This window comes from Kluyveromyces lactis (genome assembly GCF_000002515.2).
Source record: "Kluyveromyces lactis strain NRRL Y-1140 chromosome E complete sequence".
NCBI classification, from domain to species: Eukaryota; Fungi; Ascomycota; class Saccharomycetes; order Saccharomycetales; family Saccharomycetaceae; genus Kluyveromyces; species Kluyveromyces lactis.
Window position 1 is genome coordinate 1515598 of NC_006041.1, and position 24019 is coordinate 1539616.

General features: G+C 38.2%; 13 protein-coding genes across 13 annotated transcripts; 9 read left to right on the plus strand and 4 right to left on the minus strand.

Moving 5' to 3' along the window:
- Positions 1–123: 123 nt before the first annotated feature.
- On the minus strand, positions 124–2682 carry KSP1 (putative serine/threonine protein kinase KSP1; the record flags this gene model as incomplete). The annotated part of the gene is made up of 1 exon (XM_454719.1): positions 124–2682. The coding sequence occupies one exon, from the start codon at positions 2680–2682 to the stop codon at positions 124–126; it is 2559 nt and encodes an 852-aa protein (XP_454719.1).
- Positions 2683–3725: 1043 nt separating this feature from the next.
- IRC3 (double-stranded DNA-dependent ATPase) lies at positions 3726–5798 on the plus strand (the record flags this gene model as incomplete). Its single annotated transcript, XM_454720.1, has 1 exon — positions 3726–5798. The coding sequence occupies one exon, from the start codon at positions 3726–3728 to the stop codon at positions 5796–5798; it is 2073 nt and encodes a 690-aa protein (XP_454720.1).
- Positions 5799–6084: 286 nt separating this feature from the next.
- Positions 6085–7089, plus strand: SAM35 (SAM complex subunit SAM35; the record flags this gene model as incomplete). The annotated part of the gene is made up of 1 exon (XM_454721.1): positions 6085–7089. The coding sequence occupies one exon, from the start codon at positions 6085–6087 to the stop codon at positions 7087–7089; it is 1005 nt and encodes a 334-aa protein (XP_454721.1).
- Positions 7090–8152: 1063 nt separating this feature from the next.
- On the plus strand, positions 8153–10153 carry STE12 (homeodomain family transcription factor STE12; the record flags this gene model as incomplete). Its single annotated transcript, XM_454722.1, has 1 exon — positions 8153–10153. One exon carries the CDS (start codon positions 8153–8155, stop codon positions 10151–10153), a length of 2001 nt encoding a protein of 666 aa, XP_454722.1.
- A 426-nt stretch (positions 10154–10579) lies between these two features.
- Positions 10580–11833, plus strand: GPI18 (GPI-anchor transamidase GPI18; the record flags this gene model as incomplete). The annotated part of the gene is made up of 1 exon (XM_454723.1): positions 10580–11833. One exon carries the CDS (start codon positions 10580–10582, stop codon positions 11831–11833), a length of 1254 nt encoding a protein of 417 aa, XP_454723.1.
- Positions 11834–12172: 339 nt separating this feature from the next.
- COQ1 (trans-hexaprenyltranstransferase) lies at positions 12173–13606 on the minus strand (the record flags this gene model as incomplete). Its single annotated transcript, XM_454724.1, has 1 exon — positions 12173–13606. The coding sequence occupies one exon, from the start codon at positions 13604–13606 to the stop codon at positions 12173–12175; it is 1434 nt and encodes a 477-aa protein (XP_454724.1).
- An 831-nt stretch (positions 13607–14437) lies between these two features.
- Positions 14438–15265, plus strand: RER2 (ditrans,polycis-polyprenyl diphosphate synthase; the record flags this gene model as incomplete). The annotated part of the gene is made up of 1 exon (XM_454725.1): positions 14438–15265. One exon carries the CDS (start codon positions 14438–14440, stop codon positions 15263–15265), a length of 828 nt encoding a protein of 275 aa, XP_454725.1.
- A 380-nt stretch (positions 15266–15645) lies between these two features.
- On the minus strand, positions 15646–16257 carry YRB1 (Ran GTPase-binding protein YRB1; the record flags this gene model as incomplete). Its single annotated transcript, XM_454726.1, has 1 exon — positions 15646–16257. The coding sequence occupies one exon, from the start codon at positions 16255–16257 to the stop codon at positions 15646–15648; it is 612 nt and encodes a 203-aa protein (XP_454726.1).
- Positions 16258–16595: 338 nt separating this feature from the next.
- Positions 16596–16970, plus strand: KLLA0_E17249g (uncharacterized protein; the record flags this gene model as incomplete). The annotated part of the gene is made up of 1 exon (XM_454727.1): positions 16596–16970. The coding sequence occupies one exon, from the start codon at positions 16596–16598 to the stop codon at positions 16968–16970; it is 375 nt and encodes a 124-aa protein (XP_454727.1).
- A 486-nt stretch (positions 16971–17456) lies between these two features.
- KLLA0_E17271g (alpha,alpha-trehalase) lies at positions 17457–19721 on the plus strand (the record flags this gene model as incomplete). Its single annotated transcript, XM_454728.1, has 1 exon — positions 17457–19721. The coding sequence occupies one exon, from the start codon at positions 17457–17459 to the stop codon at positions 19719–19721; it is 2265 nt and encodes a 754-aa protein (XP_454728.1).
- A 418-nt stretch (positions 19722–20139) lies between these two features.
- On the plus strand, positions 20140–21225 carry KLLA0_E17293g (uncharacterized protein; the record flags this gene model as incomplete). The annotated part of the gene is made up of 1 exon (XM_454729.1): positions 20140–21225. One exon carries the CDS (start codon positions 20140–20142, stop codon positions 21223–21225), a length of 1086 nt encoding a protein of 361 aa, XP_454729.1.
- Positions 21226–21848: 623 nt separating this feature from the next.
- Positions 21849–22289, plus strand: ECM15 (Ecm15p; the record flags this gene model as incomplete). The annotated part of the gene is made up of 2 exons (XM_002999361.1): positions 21849–21890; positions 22017–22289. 2 exons carry the CDS (start codon positions 21849–21851, stop codon positions 22287–22289), a joined length of 315 nt encoding a protein of 104 aa, XP_002999407.1.
- Positions 22290–22571: 282 nt separating this feature from the next.
- On the minus strand, positions 22572–22970 carry HTB2 (histone H2B; the record flags this gene model as incomplete). The annotated part of the gene is made up of 1 exon (XM_454731.1): positions 22572–22970. The coding sequence occupies one exon, from the start codon at positions 22968–22970 to the stop codon at positions 22572–22574; it is 399 nt and encodes a 132-aa protein (XP_454731.1).
- Between the last annotated feature and the right edge of the window lie 1049 nt (positions 22971–24019).

Consider the following 24019-nt stretch of genomic DNA (forward strand, 5'->3'; position numbering starts at 1 on the left):
ACCAAACCCTAATTCGCATCTTTCTCAAAGTTAAAATAGTAACTCAATAAAAAATATAGACATTGGTAGTGGAGTAAAACTAAGAAATGAAAAATGAAATATAAACGATTATATATATTGCAGTTAATCTTGGTACTGTTGTAACATTAACCAGTTATTCTTGTATTGCTCTAAGGAACCAACCACTTCATCTTGTTTCGAACTTGACTTTCTGCCGGTTCTAATCTTTCCTGGCGAGTTGACCCTTCCGGCTGAAAAGAAATGGGGTTCGTCATCTTCGAAAAACACAGCATCGTTATCAATGAACACATCATTCTTCTGCAAGCTTGTAGAAGCGGCTGAAAGATATGGATTGTGAGGTAAGATGAAACGGTCCTGGGCGTTTAAGCCACCATTACCGTTGACATTGACATTGACAGGTTTCCTATTTCCGAAACTATTTCTTTTCAACCCGTTTGTGTGTTGACCTGGAACTAAATTGTCATGGCCAATGTTGAAACTTTTTCTATGATGAGGAGGTACATACACACCTGAAATTCCCTTGTCTGAACTTGTGGTTGGTCTTCTTGCGGAATGCGCCAAAGTAACATGATTGTTTAACGGGTCGTTTATGTTTACATGTGAAACCTGAGGCGATTTGAATAAATCAGGTAATCCATGTGGACCTTGGTTGTTGTTACCGTTTGCAGTAAGATTAACAGAATGCGAGGATTGTTGAGTATTTATAGATAGATCACTCATATCATTAATGAATCCGTCGAAACCGTCACTTTCTTCCAGAGTAAACAAAACATCGTCCAGTTCCGGTTCATTATCAACGGATAATGCATGCTGTTCATGATACGTCATGGTATGAATAGGCGGTTGTTCCTCGTGCTTTGAGGATAAATGTGGAATTGATGGTGACCCGACATCGAATGACTTTCTGGAATGTGGTGGGACATATTTGCGGTTTCCAGTATTGTCTTGATTGAAGGAGCCACGTCTATTGCCGTTATTTGTTGTGCCGTTCGTCTTAGGAGATTTCGACCACTGGTTAAATCTCTTATTCTTTTTGGAGAAAACCCCTTCCATGTAACGGTTATGTACACTAGGAGGTGTAAAATAATCTCTCGTGTTGAAGTCATCGACATCATCTCTTGACTTGTACTCATGGAAGAAGTTATTAATATGAGTGTTTGGCGTTGGAATCGCCAATGGCTTTCTGGAATTTTTGATAATCTTTTCATTGTTGTTTATTTGAATCGGTTTGATATTCGATTTGTAGTTTTTGTAACCACCAGCACCGTACGCATCATGCTTTGCAGGTGTATTTTTTTTGGTATTTTTATTGTTTTGGTACCCATTACTCTTAGAGCGGTTATGGCTGCGCTTAGTAAAAGTGAACCTTGGAACAGGTTCTTTATTCTGTTTGACTGATGGTTCGGGAGTGATTTCTTCAACAGTTATAGCAGGCGGTTTTTGTGGAGTCTGACCAGTCTCACCAACTGCTGAGACAGTACTTATGATACCAGAGACCGTGGTTGCCACAGTAGCTGGGGCAGTAGAATGCAATGGGCTCATTGGAGCCACAGATGGGGCAGATACGCTTGTTGGAGCAGATTTTGGCGGTAAAGCTGGAGGTGGGTAGTTGTAAAACACTGACTCTTCATCGCTGTCTAGTGAGTTGTAATATTCATCATCCATAGTGTATTCACTTAATCTTTTTATTTCAGTTCTGACTTTTTCCAAATTTCTGTTTGTAGGATCGATGGTCAACGCGTGTCTCAACACTTGGAAGAAATCATAACTCATAGTGGAAAAGACATCAAATAAAGCTTCCCTATTAGCAGCAAAATAGCAGAACGCCTTGTCAGTTTGGTTCGCCACAGTAAATGGATTCTTATGGAAGACGATATTCAGCATAACAATACCGATGGCCCAAATATCAACTTTAGCGCAATCGTAGGCGTCTGTTCTCTCTTCTCTATCCAGATTAGATTCGAACAGTTCAGGAGCCATATATCTCTCACTTCCTACATTTCTTTCCATGGATGTTTTATCAGTAGTAGCCAAACCCCAATCAGTCAATTTAATGTTCCAATTGCCAGCAATCAAAATATTCTCTGGTTTAATATCACGATGGTAAATGCCCCTCGAGTGCACGTATTCCACGGCATCTAAGATTTGGTTAATGATGTTTGTCACATTTTTGGTCTTTCTGGGGACCATATCATCTTTGATGGCCTCGTACAAATCACCTCCAGAGCAATATTCCATAATAATGTAAGAGTCGAAGAAATCGTATAATTCCGTGATATTTTTATGCTTCCCGATCTTGGTTTGAATATCCACTTCGTACAATGCCTCGAAACATACGTTGTTAGAAAATCTTGACAAAACCTTATCCGAAATTAAGGACTTTTGATGTTTCAACAAACGTTGTTTCTTCTCTTGAGACGAGTTAACAGTGTTGTTAGTTTCATCATCTTTCTCATCTCCAATGACCATGACACCATCCTTGGTATCATTACCCTTGTCATCTTCACTCTTGAAGATGTATTTCACTGCTACCAACTTCTTCAGTTGGGTATCAGATGCCAATGACACATATCCGTATGATCCTTCACTGATATCTTCGATCAACTTATATCGATCACGAAGAAGACCACCTTCCTTATAAACTTCGTAATCTAATGTCATTTTCTACCTGGGAAAGGGGGAGGTTTAGTTTATAGCTGTGACAGCTTTGATAAGATTAAAGGTAAACACACTTTTTCGAGAATTTGTGAGGAGGAGTAAAGTAATTTGAAAGGCGTTTGTACAAACGAAGAATACCGACTCTAGATGAAAGTAATCACTCTCTAAATTATAGTTATGTTTTATCTTTACGAAAAGCAAGCTGAAAAAGTAAAGCTGCCCTGACTTAGCAAGTCCCTTAATGAGTCAGTCTAATACTAATACCAATGTCTTCGAGATAAACAAGGGGAAATTCTTCCTAGAATGATTGAAAAAACGTCAACAAAAAATATGCCAAATGATGGTTGAGTTAAACTCAGGCGTAAGCAGATTTTATGATAACAATACGAGGGGTCTGTGTGTTCCGGTGCCACAACAACAATAACAAACCACTGGGTTTCTTGAAAATCCTTTCACAAGCTGGTATATTGCGTATCCTTGGAGCCTAACAGTTAAAAAAGAAAGCCGACTGAAAAAGCACTCCTAAATACGTTTATTAAGATTGAAAACCCTTTGAACGTTACTGGAACCGAGAAAGCTTAACACAGAGTATACTGAAATAATCTGGTTCGTTCCTCAACTGAATCCCACTATTCTTCAACGAGTCTCTTGGCTTCTTAAATAATCGAAAAGCCCGTAAAAGAAAAAATGAAACACACGCAAACAAGTAATTAAAGACAAGAACAAGAACAAAACCACAGCGTTGTTTATCTTATTCTCTGTCTTTCCTTTAGTTCTGAAGCTCTTTCTTTTCTATAACGATCCTTGAAAATCTGTAAACGTTGGAAAAGATCACAATCGTGTGAAGCGACATGCGCCTTAAGCCCTAACGGAGTGGTCTTTCTTGTCCTAGCCGTGGCCGTTTAGACGATTACTTCTTCTGGAAGGGCTACATGGGCTAGAATGCTTAGGACTTCGTCTCTGGGGGGTGGTAAAACTTGCTCAGTGAATTTAGCTTGGATTCTCTAGGTGTTTGATAAACTCAGTAGCTTTTCCAACATATATGAATGTTATATGTGTCATGTGTGAGATGGGCAAGATTCGCTGGAAGAGTACCTGCAAAGTTTGGATACGGTAATGTTTGTGCTGCTACTGCTACTGCTGTACGGCATTTCGGGAACTCGAGTATCGTTTACAGTTCAGATGTAAGTTCTGTCCCATTATTAAGGGATTATCAGCAGGATTGTATTAATAAATGTGTGGATGCAGTGACTCAGGGCAAGATGAGGATAGGTGTCTCCTTAGCCACTGGTGGTGGGAAAACGGTCATATTTTCCAATCTTTTGGATAGATTCAGGTCACTTGGTGCCCATTCGTCGCGTGCTGCTTTAATCTTGGTGCATAGACGGGAATTGGCTATGCAAGCCGCATCTACGATATCCAAATTTATGCCTGATTTAAATGTTCAGATGGAGATGGGAAAACTTCATGCTAACTTGGAGGAGGCTGACGTAGTTATCGGTTCAGTGCTGACTATGGTTCGAAGGCTGGAAGAATACCCTCCGGATTCTATCGATTTGATCGTTATTGATGAAGCACATCATGCCGTTGCCGATTCCTACGTAAAGGTTTTGGCCCATTTCAATGCAGATACACCAGCCACAAGAGTCCCTGTGATTGGATTTAGTGCCACGTTCGAAAGAGCAGATAAGAGGGCATTGTCTGCAGTAATGGATGAGATCATATATCATAAGGGCATCTTAGAGATGATCGACGAGAACTGGCTTTGTGAGGGCAAATTTACTACCGTTGACGTAGGTGTGGATTTGTCCAAGGTAAAGAGCGTTAACTCTGACTTCCAACTAGAGGGGCTTTCGAAAGTCATGAATACAAAGGAAATCAACGAGATTGTGTTAAATACGTACCTCCACAAGAAGAAGTTGCATAACTTGAAATCTACCCTTTTGTTTGCAGTCGACGTAGCGCATTGTAAGACCCTTTTTCAAACTTTCCAGAACGCAGGTATCAATGCGCAATATGTGACTGGGAAGACTAGGACTGGTGAAAGGGATTCCATTGTGTCTGATTTCAAAAATGGGAAAATTCAAGTGCTTATGAATTGTGGTATATTTACGGAGGGAACGGACATACCCAACGTCGATTGCGTTCTTCTTTGTAGACCTACAAAATCACGTTCTTTGTTAGTTCAAATGATTGGTAGAGGGCTTAGGAAACATCATAGTAAAGAACATTGTCAGATCATTGACTTTGTATCGTCTTCGAAAGTAGGTGTGATTTCTGTACCGACGCTTGCTGGAATTGATGATTATGATGCCAATCTAGATGAGATGGCTATGGATGAGATTAATTCCATAAGACAAGAGATAGAGGAGAAAAGATTACAGCAAGAAATGATACAAAGGGAAACGGAAGCTAAGGAACAGGAACAAAAGAACCATTATAGGAATATTGTACTCGACAGTGACTCAATCGAATTGACATTGACAAATTTCGAGGATTTCAAATCGTTTTGTGAGAGCATGGGAACAACTGACTATTCTAAATTGTCACCTGCAGCGAAAGAAGCCAGGTTGCTTGCAGACTCTAAATTCCCATGGGTACCTGTTTCTCGTACAGCTTGGTGTTTCCCAATAGTCTCTGGAAGGCACCTAAGAATAGAAAGAGAGTCAACGGCTGATAAAGAACGGATTTACTCGGCTAAGTTGTACAATAGAATATACGCTGATAAACAATCGGGTCCTGCATATGTACCCTATCGGATTGTTAACATACACACATCGACCGATCTTGAAACCATTTTTAATACTGTCGAAGCTTTCGTATCTAAGATGTCTGCAAATACTCCAATGAGCTTTAGCAAGTTTGCACCTTGGAGGAAACAATCTGCTAGTCCGAAACAAAAGGCAGTTGTCAGGCGACTTTTTGATAAAGTTATCCGCACAGAAGAGAAATATGCAGATATGGAGGCCAATGTAGAAGCATATCTAAAAACCCTAGACAAGGGAGCCGCATCATCTATTCTTTTTGCGACTTCACTTGCTCCAAAGTATCCAGTGAAGAGAATATTAAAACTACTATCGTGGAGACAAGCTCAAAAGATTCGTAACGAAGACGTGTAAATAACTATTAATTTATAATTTGTATGAAAATAATCCCCGAAAATAAGTTGTAATACTGCTAAAGAAGCTGATAACCAAGTCAAATCACAGATCACTTTGCTTTCTCTTGTGCCTGTATACGCAATCCTTCTATTTACTATTTGCCGTTTCATGTACTGTATTGATATTGGGAAAAAGATATTGCAAGTAAAAATGAATCGATTGATCAAAAGAGAGAACGTGAGAGAATAAATCCCGATAGGCAGGTATGTTACTCGGTAAGAAACTCAGAGACTAAATCATTGAGATGGTATCTATACTAGCCGTACCGGGGCCATTGAAGACTTTTTTCGATAAATTCCCGTTGAAAACATTCGAATATGTTAATGACGAAGATAAAGCTATGGACTACCAAATCTCGCAACGGAGCGCATATTTTGAAGGTCCAGACGCTGTACAATCGAGCAAAGACGATGTTTTCCAATTAGGAGTATACCAAATAGTACGAGACTCAGAAACTGGGGTCCTCTTGGCGTCTGATCCATGGGGTTTATTTGCCGAATTATCTCTCAGCAAGAAGAACAACCTAAAATTACCCAGTGAAGGATTTAATGCCAATGGTACCAATGCTCCAACGAAAAGACGATTACAGCATTCCATGTGTGTCCTATCGCCCAGAGCGTCAGTGACTAAGAGCTTGCCCATTCTAGTGGAAGGATTTACGAAGAGACACGTTAGATCCACCGAAAGCATCAACGAGATTTTGTATTCAAGAATCGCTACTGGTGAACACACAATGTACTTGAAACTAATAAATACAATAGTTTACGATGGTTACATCGTAGACTTACTTTGCAACGTCCCTTCTAACAAGTTTTGCGAGTTATACGCCCACATCAATGAAAGAGAGACTTCCATCACCAATTGGGTAACAATTCAGGACACTAAGACTACTATCCTTGAAAGGAATGGCTTCCAAATACGCCATGAAGTACTATCTAAATACTTGGTCGAGTTGAAATATCCGATAAGGACACCTAGAGTCACCCAGTTAGCAGAATTATCTGAAAATATCATTCTAGAGACCATCAATTGTCTTGAAAGGTTACAAACGCACTGGAAAGGCTCATCAAAGTCAGAACCCGATTCGACTACAAACCTCAACAAATACCAATATATCGACTTGGCTTTGGTAAGCTATATCTTAGCCATTGCTCAATTGGGATCTGAATCAGTTCTCAACCAATGGTTACAAACTAACGGACAATATCTATTACAGTACTCTTACCAATTGCTCAAGAAATGTAGTTGAGGTTTTAATCAAAAAAAATTGGTAAACCGACTAAATAAATCCTAGTGCACTGACTATGTATAGCGTTTTCGATATATCCGAGACCTTTAAAACCTCAATTGGATAAATCTTAACACGGAATCGGATGGTAAATATCATTGACAACGCTGTTAATATATTAAACCGGTTCTATCAATTATGAGGTTACCTTAAATATTTGACATGTTTCAGGTGTGGGACAACCTGAAACAATAACACAGAGAACGCGGAAACCCCGTTTCGGTAATAAGAATGTGCTATTTTAACTTGAAACATTATTACCCGGAGTAGTATCCATATGTTTCATGTTGATGTCACAGCAAAAAAATGTAACGATACCATCGTGGGGAGTGCTGTTTCAGGCTAATCCGAGCTGAAACAAGTTGTGGTTTCAATCCAGTTTTGAATTTATAAGGAATGAATTAAAGCGCATTCTTGAAGTGATGCCCTTTCTTGAAAACCAGTATACAATTACTTGTTGTGCTTTTTTTGTTTGTTTTGTATTATTAGCATATTGTTCTTGATCGGTGCTTAGCTAAGAGGATCACAAATCCAATTGATATATGGTTAGATCAACAAAATAAACGTTCAAACTTTGAATAACCAATTTTAATTAATCAAGATCAATTTCACTGAATAACTGACCGTGGTTTATTTGTCTCGCCCAATTCATACAAAGTCTGTTTCATCCATACTGAAAGGAAAAACAGAATTAGGTCGCTAGGCTGAACAATTGAAAGAAGAAAAGAGACCAATCAGCCATTACGGGCTATAAGGTCCGAAGGGAAACTGAGATTTACAATCGCAACAGAATTAACGATAGGTTTGGCTGAAAAAGAAGAAGAGCATTCGGTCATTTGATATTGATATTTTCAAACTGGTTTTTAAGAATACTTGTGATTGAATATAGCTAATTGGAATACTAATTGATACTCTCGAAGAGGTTTCGCTCATTATTATAAGGTTTTAGTGGTTCTTTCTATAACCTGAAAAACTAAAAGTTAATTAGACTGAAAAAAAGAGACTGGATCTCAACATTAACACTATGACAGGATCGATTGTAAAGACTGAAGATATCAGTTCCATCTCTGGTAGAGGGGACACGAGTCAATCGCCGGAAGAAGTGGAGGAATCTCTCAGGCTCATTGAAGATCTCAAATTTTTTCTAGCGACAGCTCCCGCCAATTGGCAAGAAAATCAAGTAATCAGGCGGTATTATTTGAGTAATGACGAAGGATTTGTATCGTGTGTGTTTTGGAACAATTTATACTATATTACAGGGACAGATATCGTCAGGTGCTGCGCATATAGGATGCAGAAATTTGGTAGAGAGATTGTAGAAAGGAAAAAATTTGAAGAAGGTATCTTTTCAGATCTACGAAACTTGAAATGTGGCATTGATGCAACTCTTGAGAAACCTAAATCGGACTTACTTGCATTCCTATATAAGAACATGTGTCTGAAGACACAAAAGAAGCAGAAGGTTTTCTTTTGGTTCAGTGTACCACATGACAGATTATTTGCAGATGCACTGGAAAGAGATTTGAAACGGTCATCTACTGGTTCTCAGCCTACTACTAGGGCTGTAAGCGAACCCGCTTTATCGTTCAGATGGGAAGCTAACTCAGATGTATCGCTATACGATCAAATCACTAATCATGTAGATTCTCAAAGGACAGATTCAAGGCCGTCGACGGTTGGTGCGCAGGATGTGACGCAAAAGCAGAACAATCGTGTCACTGACACTCCGGTAAGTGCTTCTAAGGACGTAGAACCATTTGAATCTAATGTTGTCGAGGATGAAGTCCAAATAGTAGATAACAACAAGATGTGTTACGGGCTGCCGCATTCAGAGTCGAACAACTATGTGCCTCAACAACTAATTGTGCCTCAGTCTGATCTTGAAAGGAACGAACTCACAAATGAATTCGATGAATTGAACGCAGATTTGAAACCGAGCGATATTCTTACTTCCAACCAAGAAGATGATGATTTCCCATTGGATTACTTCCCAGTAGAGATAGAATACTCACAAACAAGTATGGATAGTTCCTTACACATGGCCTCGCAAGGCGCTAAGCATCCTAGTCAAATGATGTTCTACGAAGATATGGACGGAATGATGCTGGGCCCCAAATACCCAATCTCTGCTGGTATATATGAAGATCCTTTTTTCCGTGAAGAAATGGCAGCTTCAAACGCCTCTAAATATATGATGCCACCGCCAATGTCAGCTACTAGGGCGCACTTTATGACAAACGGAGAATATTACTCCAAGAGTAGAGAGGGTAAAAAGCATGGGAAATCGGGTAGGCAACATGGACCTGATGATGGCAGAAGGGACTACGATAATGAAAACGTTGGTTCCTCCCCATCTGAAAACCAAAATCCTAATGAAGAACTCGATGCTACTGAAAATAATCAAGATGCCGATGACAATCGTTCACCTGATATTTACCCGCCAACTGATGCAATGGCAAATGACGAATATATACCAGCTTACAATAGAAGGATGCAAATGAGTGAATCTCTTGTGCATCCGTACACTGGAATGATGCTGAACCCTTACATGTTCTGTAATATGTTAGCGGTTGATCCATCGTTAAACATGGGAGTCAATCCGGTAGTAGATCCCTTTTATGGACAGAATCATAGCATGGATGTGGCCCACGATGTATATTCTCCTCAGGAGGTTGTTTATCCTTCTAACTACAGATCTACTCCAAAGGCCGCTTACTTCAATATGAGATCGCCTTACGGTAGGAATTTCCCACCACCCTCAGCAATGAACCCATATTACACTCCGTATCATCGCAGACAACCCTCTTCTGCAACAAGAAGGTATTTCAGTAAGGCAAATCTTATCAACAGGAAATCCAAGTCTCCGCCAAGAAAGAATGTGGTTTCCAAACCATCTCACAAAGCTCCTAAAAAAGTCAATAGAACTAGACACGCTACTTCTATGCACGTTGGCCTCGGTGGAAAGGATTCAGGAAACACTTCTTCAGAATCTCGTGATGACTCGACAAAGGAGGACTCTAATTAAAGCATTAATTTCTGCTAGCAGAATCTTTAAACCTCGCACCTTAGAGGCTATTCATGTAACATTTTCAACAATTATTTAATAGACTTCATAATGACACTTTTTTATTTCACCGCAACGCTGATCTTATTTGATTGAAAAGAATATCTTCTGCTATAGCAAACAGTTAAAGTTATTGCAGAGCAAAAGTACAATATCCTAGTACTGCTATATACACTTTACCTATCCTCCCGCTTTGCACGTCTGTTGAGGTCAACTGACAATAATAATTATTACCCGGCAATAAGTTGAACAGAATTAAATTGTTGGTTAGTATTAGATGTCACCTCATCGCTAAGTCTTGAATAAGACATAAATGTTCAACCTGCGTTCTTTATAAGAAGATTTTCCTGTGAGCGCTATCCCCGAAGATTCGCCGAGAGATATCGCATGTTTATTGACTCAGAGTATTCGTCATTTTTAATCATAAATGTCACATTTTTCGCGGTGAAACTATTGCAGTTTGGATTAGTTTGGTTAGCACCAAGAACGTTTGATACATCAACACATTTATTTCTCGAACATTATGGGATAACCTCGAATCCATGGTGGGGTAAACTTCTTTCTTGGGATTCTATCTTCTTTCTGAAGACATCTTTATGGATGAGAAATTCTGGATATTCTGCACCACAATATGAACATGAATGGGCCTTTTCGCCAATCTGGTCAATTATCATTCAATCCTCAGATCTTCAGCATATAGTACTCAAAGCCGTATCGTTTAACCTTCTGCTTCATTATTTATCCACCTGGATAGTATATGCCCTTACCAAGCTAACGTTTCCTCCATTTGGGCAAAATGTACAAACAAAGTTGGCTCTAACGACATCAGTTTTATTCATCCTGTCAAGCGCGGCAGGATTCCTGATTTCAGTTTACTCTGAACCCATTGCATTCACATTTTCCCTCTTGGGTATGCTTTTCAGACAATGGTCTATTAGCTTCGATGTTTACGGGAATCTACACATGGATAAACTAAAATGGATATCTTACCTATTGTCATCTTTCTGTTTCGCTTTCGCATTTCTCAACAGATCCAATTGTCTCTTATTAGGGCTATTTTATGTTCATGACTGTCTAAACCTTTTCAAACAGAAGAAATGGATTACCAGTATTTTCTACCCCATTCTTTCTGGAACCATTTTATTTGGTGTCTTCGTGTATTTCCATTATTATTTTCCATATGCTGCGCTATGTCCTGAAAGAGGAGAATGGTGTAACAGTAAAATTTACGGTCTTCCTATCCCGTATCAATCATTGTATTCATATATTCAATCTAAGCATTGGAATGTTGGGTTCCTAAAATATTGGACTCCTAATAATATACCTAACTTCCTGTTTGGTCTTCCAAACATCGTCATTACTTGGAATGCAATAACATATTTTTCATATCAATACCCTTCTCGAAATATGAAACCATACATATGGATAGCACGGATATTCCTTTTTATAATGGTGTTCCTTGCAAATGTCCAGATTATTAACAGAGTGTCTTCATTTTTACCGCTCTCTTTATGGTATATTTCAGATTCATTGATTAAGAATCCCCATGAAATGAGAATAGTAAAATATTATGTCATGTGGCTGTTGATATGGATTCCTACTCAAACCGCACTATTCGCATGTTTCCTACCTCCAGCATAGTTCGATGATAATTTCATCTTTGCATTTGGCATTTTCTATAGCCATTGGTCAAAATACTGGAATGTCATTGTATATACATGAAAATATTTACCTTCATTTAATCATTATATAAGTCATTAAAAAAAGATTACGGCGTCCGAAATGGTTAGGAAAATTGCGCTCAATTCAACAGACCTCCTGTGTGATTGTGGCACTTAATGCAATTGTAATTTCGTTTGTTTTGTTTTTTATCGGCCTTGCCTTGGTGTAACTATTTTACCATAATTGGTGCAAACTTCCTTTGCTCTTATAGCGAAATTGCTTGACATGTCTGTCACTGAAGTATTACGTACTTCTAAATCATTTGCGTCTCGTTAAAACACTATTAGTCAAAAATTCTAGAGCTGAACGGGCATCGCTATTAGGCAATCCATTGCGTAAGTTCTGTAATGCTTTATTGCAGTAATCTTTAGCAAGTTCATTTGTTTTGCCCACACCGTCATACTTTTTCACAGCCAATGCAGCAGCCTCAACGTCACCAGGGTTAGAGAAGTTTCTTTTGATCAAAGGACCAAGAGATGGGTCCTCTCTCCATGCGAAAAGTACAGGGGCCGTTGCAATACCCAGTTCTAAATCAGCACCGGCTGGTTTCCCCAAATCCTTAGCGGAAATCGTGAAATCTAACATATCATCGACCAGTTGGAAACAAATACCCAAATTCTTCCCAAACTCATAACACTCTTCAATGATTGGATCACGAACACCAGATAAGACTGCAGCAGCTCTACAAGATTTTGAGATAAGAGCCGCAGTTTTCAAATAAGTCTTGTGCAAGTAATAATCGAATGCCATATCAACTAATTGATCATGTGACAGTTGAGTCCCATTGGTTGTACTAGAAGTTGGTACCCTGTATTCATGTTCAGTTAGTTCAAACTTGGTTGGTGGTGGTGGAATATGTTGTGTGCCATTGTTGAAAGTGGTGTGATCGGCATCGATTGCGGTATTCTTCAATTGCATAAATTCACCTTCAACCAAGTTGGCAATACTGTTGGAGACTAGTTCGACGACTTCTGGATTTCTCAATCTAGAAATTGCTACAGTGGCTCTGCCTAACATGAAATCACCTGCTAACACGGCCATCTTATTTGTGAATGCGATGTTTCCACTTGGTCTACCACGTCTTGTGTCCGAATGGTCAATGACATCGTCATGAAGCAAAGATGCAGTATGAATCATTTCCACAATTTCTGCAAGTCTTCTCTGTTTTGGAAGGATGCCCCTTGCTCTATCAAACTCTTGGGGCAATGGTTCCGGACCCTTAGTTAGTGGATTCAATGGTTTAATGCCATGTAGAATATGCAATGGAGAAATGCTTGCCGGTACGTTTTCGAAAAGTCGAGAGTGTTGCACTTTAGAATATACGGGATCTTCCGGAACATCTGTGTAATCAATCTTGATGCGATCTCTTTCTTCCAGTGGAATCTGCGATAGTGCTCTTGAGAGTAATAAAACAAGCATAGGTCTAACTTTTTTACCTTCTGCCTCAAAGTAGTAACCTGAAATTCGGTTTAGCAATGGATGGCCTGAACCAATTAGTGTAACTATGTTTTTCGCCAATGTGTTCATTTCATTTGATACTAATGATACTGGGTTATTCAACAATGCCTTTGGAGTTACCAATCTAGCCGCAGTGTTCAAAGCAGTTGCAAAAGAAGATTTGTATCTATATGAAAGTAACGAAGAAACTTCGCCCTTTGATAAAGACCTTCTGACAGCAGCAGATCTCAACATCGTGTAATTATGGGTTAGAATTTTGTCAATTCAAAGGAAGAAATACGAAACCAAAACCAAATACAACAGACTTAGGAATAACAAAACCTAAAAAATGCCTGTAATATAAATGTACTATCGGTAAAATTCAGCGATAAAGTGAGCAATCTCGAGACAGTTGAGTGGTTGGACAAACTGAAAGTAAATAATATGAGTGAGATTCAGCCAATATCGATGTGAATAAATTAAATTAATTGCTAACGGTATTAAATTGCACGAAAGAGAAAAAAAACCTGCCGTTTCCTGGTAGCGATCTCACAGTATACAATCGTAAACGAAAGGAAGAAGCGTATGCTGCAATGCAAAAGAGCCAAGTTGGATTGATGAGTACCACTCACTGTTAGTCTTATGTTTCTCAAAGTTTCCTATTCTTTTTCCTAAACCTCAGTTTCGATTTTTTTTCCTAAAGCTTCAACATCTTTTCCCTACTTGACACGGTATTGGCTAAACATGAAAAGATGAAAAAACTAAAGAAAAAGAGGAAATCGATGAGTTTATGTGTTAAACGAATGAACTAATTCAATGAAAACGGGATGTTTATAGGTGCTAAAATATTCGCATACTAGCTGTACTAATTGCGGAAGATCACGGGTAATCGTATACTTTTTTGTTTACTCATAAGCTTTAGAGGGAACTTTTCTTTTCATCGGTTTGTTCTTTGGGCTAAATAACCAAACCTAATCCAGTGGCATAATAAGTCCCTTCCAAGTAATACACTTATTGCATCAGAAGGCGAATTGCTCTAATATTTTTTTTGAAACCTGAAATCCTTAGTCACAGGTATTAGAAACTATGAGTGATTCGGGCAGTTTTCCTGGTTATAACCAGTTTTTAGAGATGGTGAAGACAACTTTGGCGAAAGTGATAAGAAGTTCGGACAAAGTACCGCAACATGTAGCGTTCATTATGGATGGTAACCGTAGGTTTGCTAAGAAGAATAACATGGAGGTCAATGAGGGACATAATGCTGGATTTGAAAGTATGTGTCGTATCCTTGAATTGTGTTATGAATCAGGGATGAAAGTTGCTACAGTATTTGCGTTCTCGATAGAGAATTTTAAGAGGAGTACGTTTGAAGTGAACTGGCTGATGGAATTGGCAAAGGATAAGATTAAGCAGATATCTCAGCATGGAGAATTAGCGGAGCAATATGGTATTAAAGTTCAAATCATTGGAGATAGGTCGTTATTACCGGCTGACGTTTTGAAAGAAGTGGAGTTAGCGGAAGAAATTACTATGAATAATTCAAGGGCAGTATTGAACATATGCTTCCCATATACAGGGAGAGAAGAGATCGTGCATTCAATACAGGGAATAATGAAAGAAACGGCCATGGGGGAAATTGATTATAGAGACATTGACGAACAAACGATAGAGGATCATTTATATACACAGGGTCAGCCACCTGTGGAGCTTTTGATAAGAACAAGTGGAGTCACCAGGCTCAGCGATTTTTTGCTATGGCAACTAAGTAACAGAGGATGTACCATTGAGCTGGTAGATTGTCTCTGGCCGGAGTTCACGCCATTTAGCATGCTTAAAATATTGATAAAATTTGCATTTAAGAAGACATACTCCCCCTCTAATGAAGAAGACGATGAGTTAAAAAAGAAAAAATAAAATGACTGTTGAGATCTGGAGCTTTTCACCTCACTAATACTTACATTAACATTAATCTGCATACTTTTCAACTATACAAGTAACCTTGAAGGGATATACTTAGTTTGATTGTCATCACACAAATTTTTTTTTGATTTATTATATCCCAATTGGATTTGCATTAGACGTTCGTTCAACACCAACTTAAATAGCGTACCAAATATAAAACACAGGCCCGACGATAGTCTCACTCACTACACTACCCTTGGGCCTCACTGATTCCTTTTAACTTGGGGTTGTATTAACAATTTATATATGAATATATAACATCATTATACGTGTATTTGCTATTATTTGGATAAATGGGAAGAGAGAGGCAAAAGCTTATATAAAAGCCCACGCTAATCCTTCTTGTTGACATTTTGAGCCTTTTCGAACTCCTCTTTAAATTTGTCGGCGTTTTCCTTGTTACCGAATCTGATAGCGAAGGTGAACGCTTCTGGTTGGCCTTCAGCAATGTCCGCAGTACAAGTGTAAACCCAGGATCTATCAGAACCAACATTTGGCTTCAAGACGTATTCTGGGGCGATTATATGGTTAGCACATACCTTCAAGGTCTTGTCTCTTCTCATCAAAAGTCTGACCTTCTTAGTTTCCTTGTGTTGCAAGAACTTAACATCACCAGTACCTCTTTCTTTCCATTCTTTAGCTTCACCATCAAATCTAAATAGCTTGGCTCTGACCTTGAATAGAACCTCCTCGTTTTCTTCGTTAGTCTTCACGTCAACTTTTTCCAACGTAACGACTGGCTCAAAGTGCACGTCAGGGGACTCTGGAGCATCCTCTTCGTCCTTTCCTGTCGTTTCAGTTTCAGCCTTGCCAGATTCTTCTTCTTCCTTCTTCACTTCTGGTTCTTCCTTCTTCACTTCTGGTTTCTTACCACCAAACATAGAAAATACAGAGGCAGTTGGTGGTTTAGGAACATTTTCAGTATTCTTATTCTCTTCAGACATTTTTTAACTTAATATATGGTACTGATATTCGTGAGAGATCAACGTATTCCACTGAACTTTTGTTGTTATAATTAATAACTGGAAACTAATTGACAACCGGTACAAGAAATTCGTAGACTTGTATCAAATGCTTCTAATTTTGGAAGAAAACTTGGACAAGGATATGAATATACATTTGTATAATTATCAACAATTAACCAAAAGACTATCATCTATTAAAGCTTTATTTCGGAATAAGCTTCAAAACTTTTGAACAATTTTTTTTGGTTTGATAATATGTCCGGGTAACTATTTCATTAACGCTTGTTTCAAGTTGGGTAAACTTTGGCTTATTGAATATGTTAGTGGAAGATTCATTGGAGTTATGTCATGTGAAGAGTATCCTAATTGATTCCTCGGGTTTTGATCAGCGTCATAGAATAGATTCTATATTTTTTTTCTATCAGAACATAACCATCGCAGCTGTTTCAATTTCTAAACGAAAGGCAAAGCTCGATTATCAAAAGAACCGTCCGGTGATAAAATGTGTGAGAATCAATACCACATCTAACAAGTTTAAAATTTGTGCATCGAAAAGTAATTACCAGCAGGATACCTGGGGATCTGTTTGGTATCCCCGTTGTCAATTGACTACGTCTTGGCTACTCGATACTCATCAGGTGTTGCATTGCAAAAGTCCGCAGATCATCCGAACTCTGCAGAAACCTGCGTAGCGGTGATGTCGAAGTTTATCCGTAATTATAAAGAAACAAGAAGAGAGGATTCCTGTATATTGGAAAGGATCAAAAGGAAAGAGATGAAAAGAAAAGCTTCATAAAGCATAGAAAGAAAAAAAAAAAGGGAAAGGACAATTAAAGAAACGTCTACCTTGTTATTTATCCGATTCAAGGTATTGTGTATATATACACGGACCTTCCTCACTTAGTTTTATCTTCAAACAGTGAAGTGTCCAAGTCAGAGCTTCTGTTTCACTTGAGTGCATTAGGACAGAAACTAGCAATCTATTCATAAGCATTCTGTGTGAATCGCAACTGAATAATATATTTTACTAATTGCACAAACGTTGAAGGTACCCTTTAGCGAAGGATTGATATCATTTAATCCCTAAAGATAATATAGGGAAAACTGGATATCTTTTCAGTATAATATACGGGCGTCAGCGACACGCTTTATCCTGGCAGTGCAATAGATCATACATAATGGATGGCAAAGTAAATAATAACCCACCACGTTCTAGACATAGAAGAACTTCTTCATTAGAAGAAGTAGTGGATCCTTTTTCCACTCCTGATGTGTATTATGGGCCAAAAAGTGATCCTTCAAAGCTTTTGAGCAAAAATAGGTTTACCCGTACTAGAACATTTAGTGTTGCGGAACCCGGTGGTGGTAAGGGACATTCTTCGTCTTATACTTCCCCTTATTTCGATACTACAGTGCCTCTACGGCGTAGAGGCTCTGAAGACGATTCGTATAGTGCAAGTCAAGGTCAGAGAAGATTTTACATCGAGGATGTGGATAAGACGCTAAAGGAGTTGTTAGCCAGTGAGGATACCGATGGGAACTACCAAATTACTATAGAGGATACTGGTCCAAAAGTTATCAGGGTTGGTACTGTAAATTCGAACGGTTACAAGCATGTGCATATTAGGGGTACCTATATGCTTTCAAACCTTTTGCAAGAGTTGACTTTAGCCAAACTTTTCAATAGGAAACAGGTTATCTTGGATGAGGCAAGATTGAATGAAAATCCAGTTAACAGGATGACAAGACTGATTAGTGGTCAATTTTGGAAATCATTGACAAGAAGAATTGACTCTAACAATATCGCAAAGATTGCGTACGACACCAAGATCGATACACCAAAGGCGAAAAACCCTAGAATCTATGTCCCATACAATTGCCAAGATGAATATCAACAATTGGTCCAATGGTCTGAAATGGACCCATCGTTACAACTTGAAGTCAATTATTTGCCAAAGGACATTACTCCTGAATTTGTGAAATCCCTAAATGATAAACCGGGGCTTTTATGTTTGGCAATGGAATCGCATATGGATCCAGTCACTGGTGAGGAAACGTGGGTTGGGTTTCCTTATGCGGTTCCTGGTGGTCGTTTTAATGAACTTTATGGGTGGGATTCCTATTTCATGGCATTAGGTCTCTTAGAGAGTAACAAATTGGATGTTGCCAGAGGTATGGTTGAACACTTCATCTTCGAAATTGATCACTATGGGAAAATCTTGAATGCTAACAGATCGTACTATTTATGTAGATCACAGCCACCCTTCCTAACAGATATGGCACTACAGGTGTGTAGGAAGATGGGTGGAGATAAAAACCCGGTAGCTGTTGATCTATTGAGAAGGGCCTTTAAAGCGGCTATCAAAGAATATTTAACTGTTTGGACGGCTAGTCCAAGACTAGATGAAAAGACAGGTCTTTCGTGTTATCATCCTGATGGTATTGGTATTCCACCAGAGACAGAGCCTGGTCACTTTGACTCCATTTTGAGGAAATATGCTGAAAAATACAATGTCTCCATACCTGAATTCAGAGATCTTTACAATTCACAGAAGGTTCACGAACCAGATTTGGATGTTTTCTTCTTACATGATCGTGGTGTAAGAGAAAGTGGTCATGACACCACGTATAGGTTTGAAAATGTTTGTGCTTATCTAGCCACGATTGATTTGAATTCGTTGTTATATAAGTATGAAGTGGACATTGCCTATGTTATCAAGAAATACTTTGGGGATAATTTCGAAGGATTGCCAGAAGGTCATAGAACTTCTAACGACTGGGAGAAGTTGGCTGAAGTTAGAAAGGAAAGAATTGACAAATATCTATGGGATGAAGAAACTGGTTTCTACTACGACTATAATGTAAAGACTGAGAAAAGAACGAGTTATGAATCAGTTACAACATTCTGGGCCCTTTGGGCGGGGATGTCTTCACAGGAGCAAGCACAAAGAATGGTTGAGAATGCCTTGCCAAAACTTGAGGAGTTCGGTGGATTGGTAGCATGTACTGCGCGCTCCCGTGGTGAGCTCAGTTTGGATAGACCAACAAGACAGTGGGACTATCCATTCGGTTGGGCTCCACATCAGATATTGGTTTGGGATGGTCTAGTCCGTTATGGTTATGAAAATCACACTAGACGCCTTGCTTATAGATGGTTGTTCTTAATGACAAAAGCATTCGTCGATTATAACGGGATTGTCGTTGAAAAATACGACGTCACAAGGGGTACAGACCCTCACAGAGTTGATGCTGAATATGGTAATCAAGGTGCAGACTTTAAAGGTGTTGCTACTGAGGGCTTCGGATGGGTGAATTCAAGTTACCTGTTAGGAATGAAGTATATGAATAATTTTGCCAGAAGGGCATTAGGTACTTGCGTCACTCCAAAAGTATTCTTTGGAAGACTACCACCAAAAGAAAAGAAGAAATATGGTTTAGAATGAGGTTTCCATTTTCCTTTTCAACCCATCAACTCACTTCATTCACAGATGTATAGAGATATTCTTAATTTATCATATCATATATTATAAGTTTCACTTGTTTGTAATCGTGATTGCACTCTGTACGGAATTCACATCGGCATGGCTCCTGAAATCCCGTTTGAATGCAAACAGAACGTCAGATGCTGATATTAACGTTGTTATAACCAAGTTTTTCGTCACGAAACAGGCTGACAGTTCAAGACACTCAAGAGACTTTGTGTCAGCGGTGTATAATTTGCAGAGTCAATGTATGATCAAACAAATACTGCCAGTTGCAGAGGCAACTGTTCACATTTCAAGAGATAGTTACTTGTTAGTTTACTTGCAGTTTCTCATTCAGTAATGTTACATATGGATAATGGCTGTTCCATGATCTGAAATGACTGATGAAAAGCCAGAGGAGGTGACCCATGCAAAAACTATTTCAGGCCGAGATAGAAGTAATCTGATCACTGGTAAATTGGAAAAACAACCGCTTACTGATGGTGAAAGGAAACGGGATAGAATTAGAGCACATTTAAGACGACGAAATGATAAAATAGCTTCAACATTTCTAGACATGCAACAGAAATTGTTTGAAGATATGGATCATATCAAAACCCATTTACACAACAAAAAATTGGAGTTCAAGATTTCTACCAAGGAAACATTGAAAAGGTGGAAAGGTGAAGAAGCTTCTATTCATGGACCTATCACCTTAGAAATTGCCTCTGATGTGGAAAGCAGTTTTATAAAAAAGGCAGACTGTGACACTTTCACAGTCAGCTATTTTCCAACAAATAATGGCTGGCGACAGTATACCCAAAACAGGACTCATGCCGAAGAAAGAGTAATGAACAATAGTATTTTCAAAACTGACGAAACCAGGATTGACCATACAGATCACAGTGTTTCAGCTGATTATCCACATCTGAAATCTTCATTAAAAGACGAATCTGTCGAATATTTTTCAAATGATCAATCTTTCGTTCGATATATTGATGCCAGGTTCGATTCAGAAAGTATAGGATCTACAAATTCGTCAGAGAAACAAACTCTCTGTTCTTCAATCAACACAAGCAAAATCATTTATCCAAGTATGGCTGGAGCTCAGTTTGATGGTGATCCAATGCCTCTTTTAGATCATCCGAATTTGACACACTTCAGTGGTTTTTTGGCTGAAAATGATTCTGTTGAACCTTCTCTTGAAAATGACAAGGACATGCAGACAGAAAACTTGTCTAATACGATCAATTCATCTGACACTACGAAGAAATTCTTAGCTTGGGAATATAAGGATGATAAATTTGTTAAAGTACCGTGTACCCCTCCAAATGAAGATAACGTTGAATGGGACATTGATCACTGTCATTACTACAAACAATTCTCACTAAAGGAAAAGTTGAAAAAAAAACGGTTACGCGCAGCGGAGAAGATGTACTCCTGGGTGAGACATAACTACTTAAAGGACTCCGTCTCATATTAAAGTGATTAAGTGCATAATACTGATTATCAGTAAATATTCTATTTTTCTTATTGGAAATTAAGTTATCCATCGTAATTAAAGCAAAGTTATATACAAAATCTCAATTGACTTCATTACTGATATCCTCTGTGCTCAATAGAATTTCAACAGCAGATGCATTCAATTTGGAGAAGGTAAACAGGCAGCATAGTATCCTGGCTGTATTATTTGTATAATTTGTTATTTTAGATAATAAATGTCATTTTGAAGCTTTAAAAAATAAAATAGTTTGGCATAGCACCTTTATGAATTGATTCCTAATAAAAACTGATTTCAAAAATAACCAATGCCAGTGACTAACTGTAACAAATTGTTAGAATAAAAGAAAACAAACCATTAACAATTTGGCATCATTCGGCAGTAATTTTCAAGTCTTTGGAGAAATTTTATTTACTGTTATAAATACTGACGTTCTTCTTTATTTTACCTTCATTCAGTTTTTTGATGGATTTTCATCATCATATCATATGCCTTAAAATTAAAAATAAAGGTTTAAAAACCGCAATGTTGCAAAGACAACCTTCAACAACGTGATCCCCTTATATCATCTCAAATAGAAGGCTAAGAGTAACTAAGCCCCAACAATGCCATCAATCCCTACATTAGCTGATGTGTGTATGGTACCTGTATGTTGAATACTAGAACTACTATCATCGCCACTTTATATTCTATTTTTTTTTACTAACGCATTCACTATTCTATATGAACTTATGATTGCAACATATCATACGTTCTTGGATAAACGTAAACAGCTCGGTACCGGATCTCCAAGTGTTTCTGACTTTGTCACTAAGATCGAAAAGAAGATCAGAGAATCTCCATTGAAAAGCACTCTACACAGTGCAGGCACTACTATTGAGGGTCCATGGGATGATGTTATGAAATTGATCGGTGAACTTCATGAATATAGTCATGAATTAGGGTACGTTAGGGTTCATACTGATATCAGGGTTGGAACCCGTACCGATAAAGTCCAAACTGCAGAAGACAAGGTCAATGCTGTTCTGTCCAAGTTGGATCAATGATGGGATTTTTTTTAATAGTATAGTAAGTTTTCTCTAATATTCATCTATTGTATTTAGAGACGTTTTTCTAATGAACTGGAATATATTTTTAAATTTAAATTACAATTTAAGTTTACTTAGTCTACACGGTATTTGGGTAATATAGGCCCATAGGAAACCCCCGTAAGCCTTTGATCTAATAATACAATTTCCCATTAAAATGGAAAGATAAAAAAAATTGATGTGAAGTTAAATTTGTAAATCCGAAGCCTAATAAAAACAAAGCATCTTTTGATAGTTTGTTTAAGCTTGAGTGGAGGAAGAGTACTTGGTAACAGCTCTAGTACCTTCAGAAACAGCGTGCTTAGCCAATTCACCTGGCAAGATCAATCTAACAGCAGTTTGAATTTCTCTAGCAGAGATGGTAGACTTCTTGTTGTAAGCAGCCAACTTGGACGATTCGGTAGCAATTCTTTCAAAGATATCGTTAACGAAAGAGTTCAAGATAGACATAGACTTTTGGGAAATACCAGTGTCTGGATGGGTTTGCTTCAAAACCTTGTAGATGTAAGAAGAGTAAGTTTCCTTTCTAGCCTTGGTTCTCTTCTTTGATGGATCAACAGAAGAAGAAGTCTTCTTGGCAGCAGGTTTCTTTTCGGCAGGAGCCTTGGAAGCAGGTTTCTTTTCAGCTTTTGGAGCCATTGTTAATGTGTATGGTTTGGTTATGTGTTGGAGGTTGTGTTTAAGAAAAAGATTAAACAAGAGAGAGAAGGAGAAAGAGACTAAAGATAGATAAAATAGAATATACAGAAAATCGAAAGGGAAGTGAATTCCATAAACTAACAAGAACACAAATAATTACATAGATTAATCTTTCAGCCAAAACTGGGCCAATTGCCAAAAGTGCAAAGACCGAAAAAATATTACAATAATTCTATCAACTTATATACTAATGTCAGTTGTAAACTTATTGCACTGACTATGGTTGTTTGTCTATAAAGGATTCGTTTTCGTGTTTATTTGTCGTTTTCACCGCCGTTAGATCTTGATTCCCAAAATGCGAATTTCTCAGCACCACTTGCGTGATCATGAATTCACGCTTGTATCATGTTCTATGCAGTATCTTCCCCCAAAAAAGTGAACAAGGGGGGGGAATCGTGTCCGTACAGAGTAACACGTACGAAGTATTAATTTTTGGGTCAATACCCGGGGAGCTTTACCCCCAAAAAATATTGTGCGGTTAAATTGAAGTTTGAGGTTTTCGCGATTATTAAGAAAGATTTCGCATGAAGTTTTCAGAAAACGCGAAACTCCTGGCACACCAGACAAGCATTATTTTTGTAGCAAAAGGAATCGAATAGAAGCGGACTAAGAAATTCGCACAGATGTTTGCAACATCTGAGAAGGTACCGGAACGATACATACCGTAAACGGTAATTCATGCAAGATGGTTTCGTGAAACTTACAGGATTTGCATTCACTAAGAGCCAGGACTTGACGCTTTAATCTGAACTATTAGCTATTAGGACTTTTTGGAACTAGAAACTATTTAAACAAGTTATATTTGTCCATATTTTGCAGATAAAGTCATACATATTGTACATTTGGTTAGATTTAAAGTGTGTTCCTAGATATTGTACATTTGGTTAGATTTTATTTTCGCGGTAGCTTAGTTAATTCTTTTAGCGTTTTTATTATTACTATTATTATTGCTGTTTTATATATTGGATTAGTATTTAACAATAATTCCC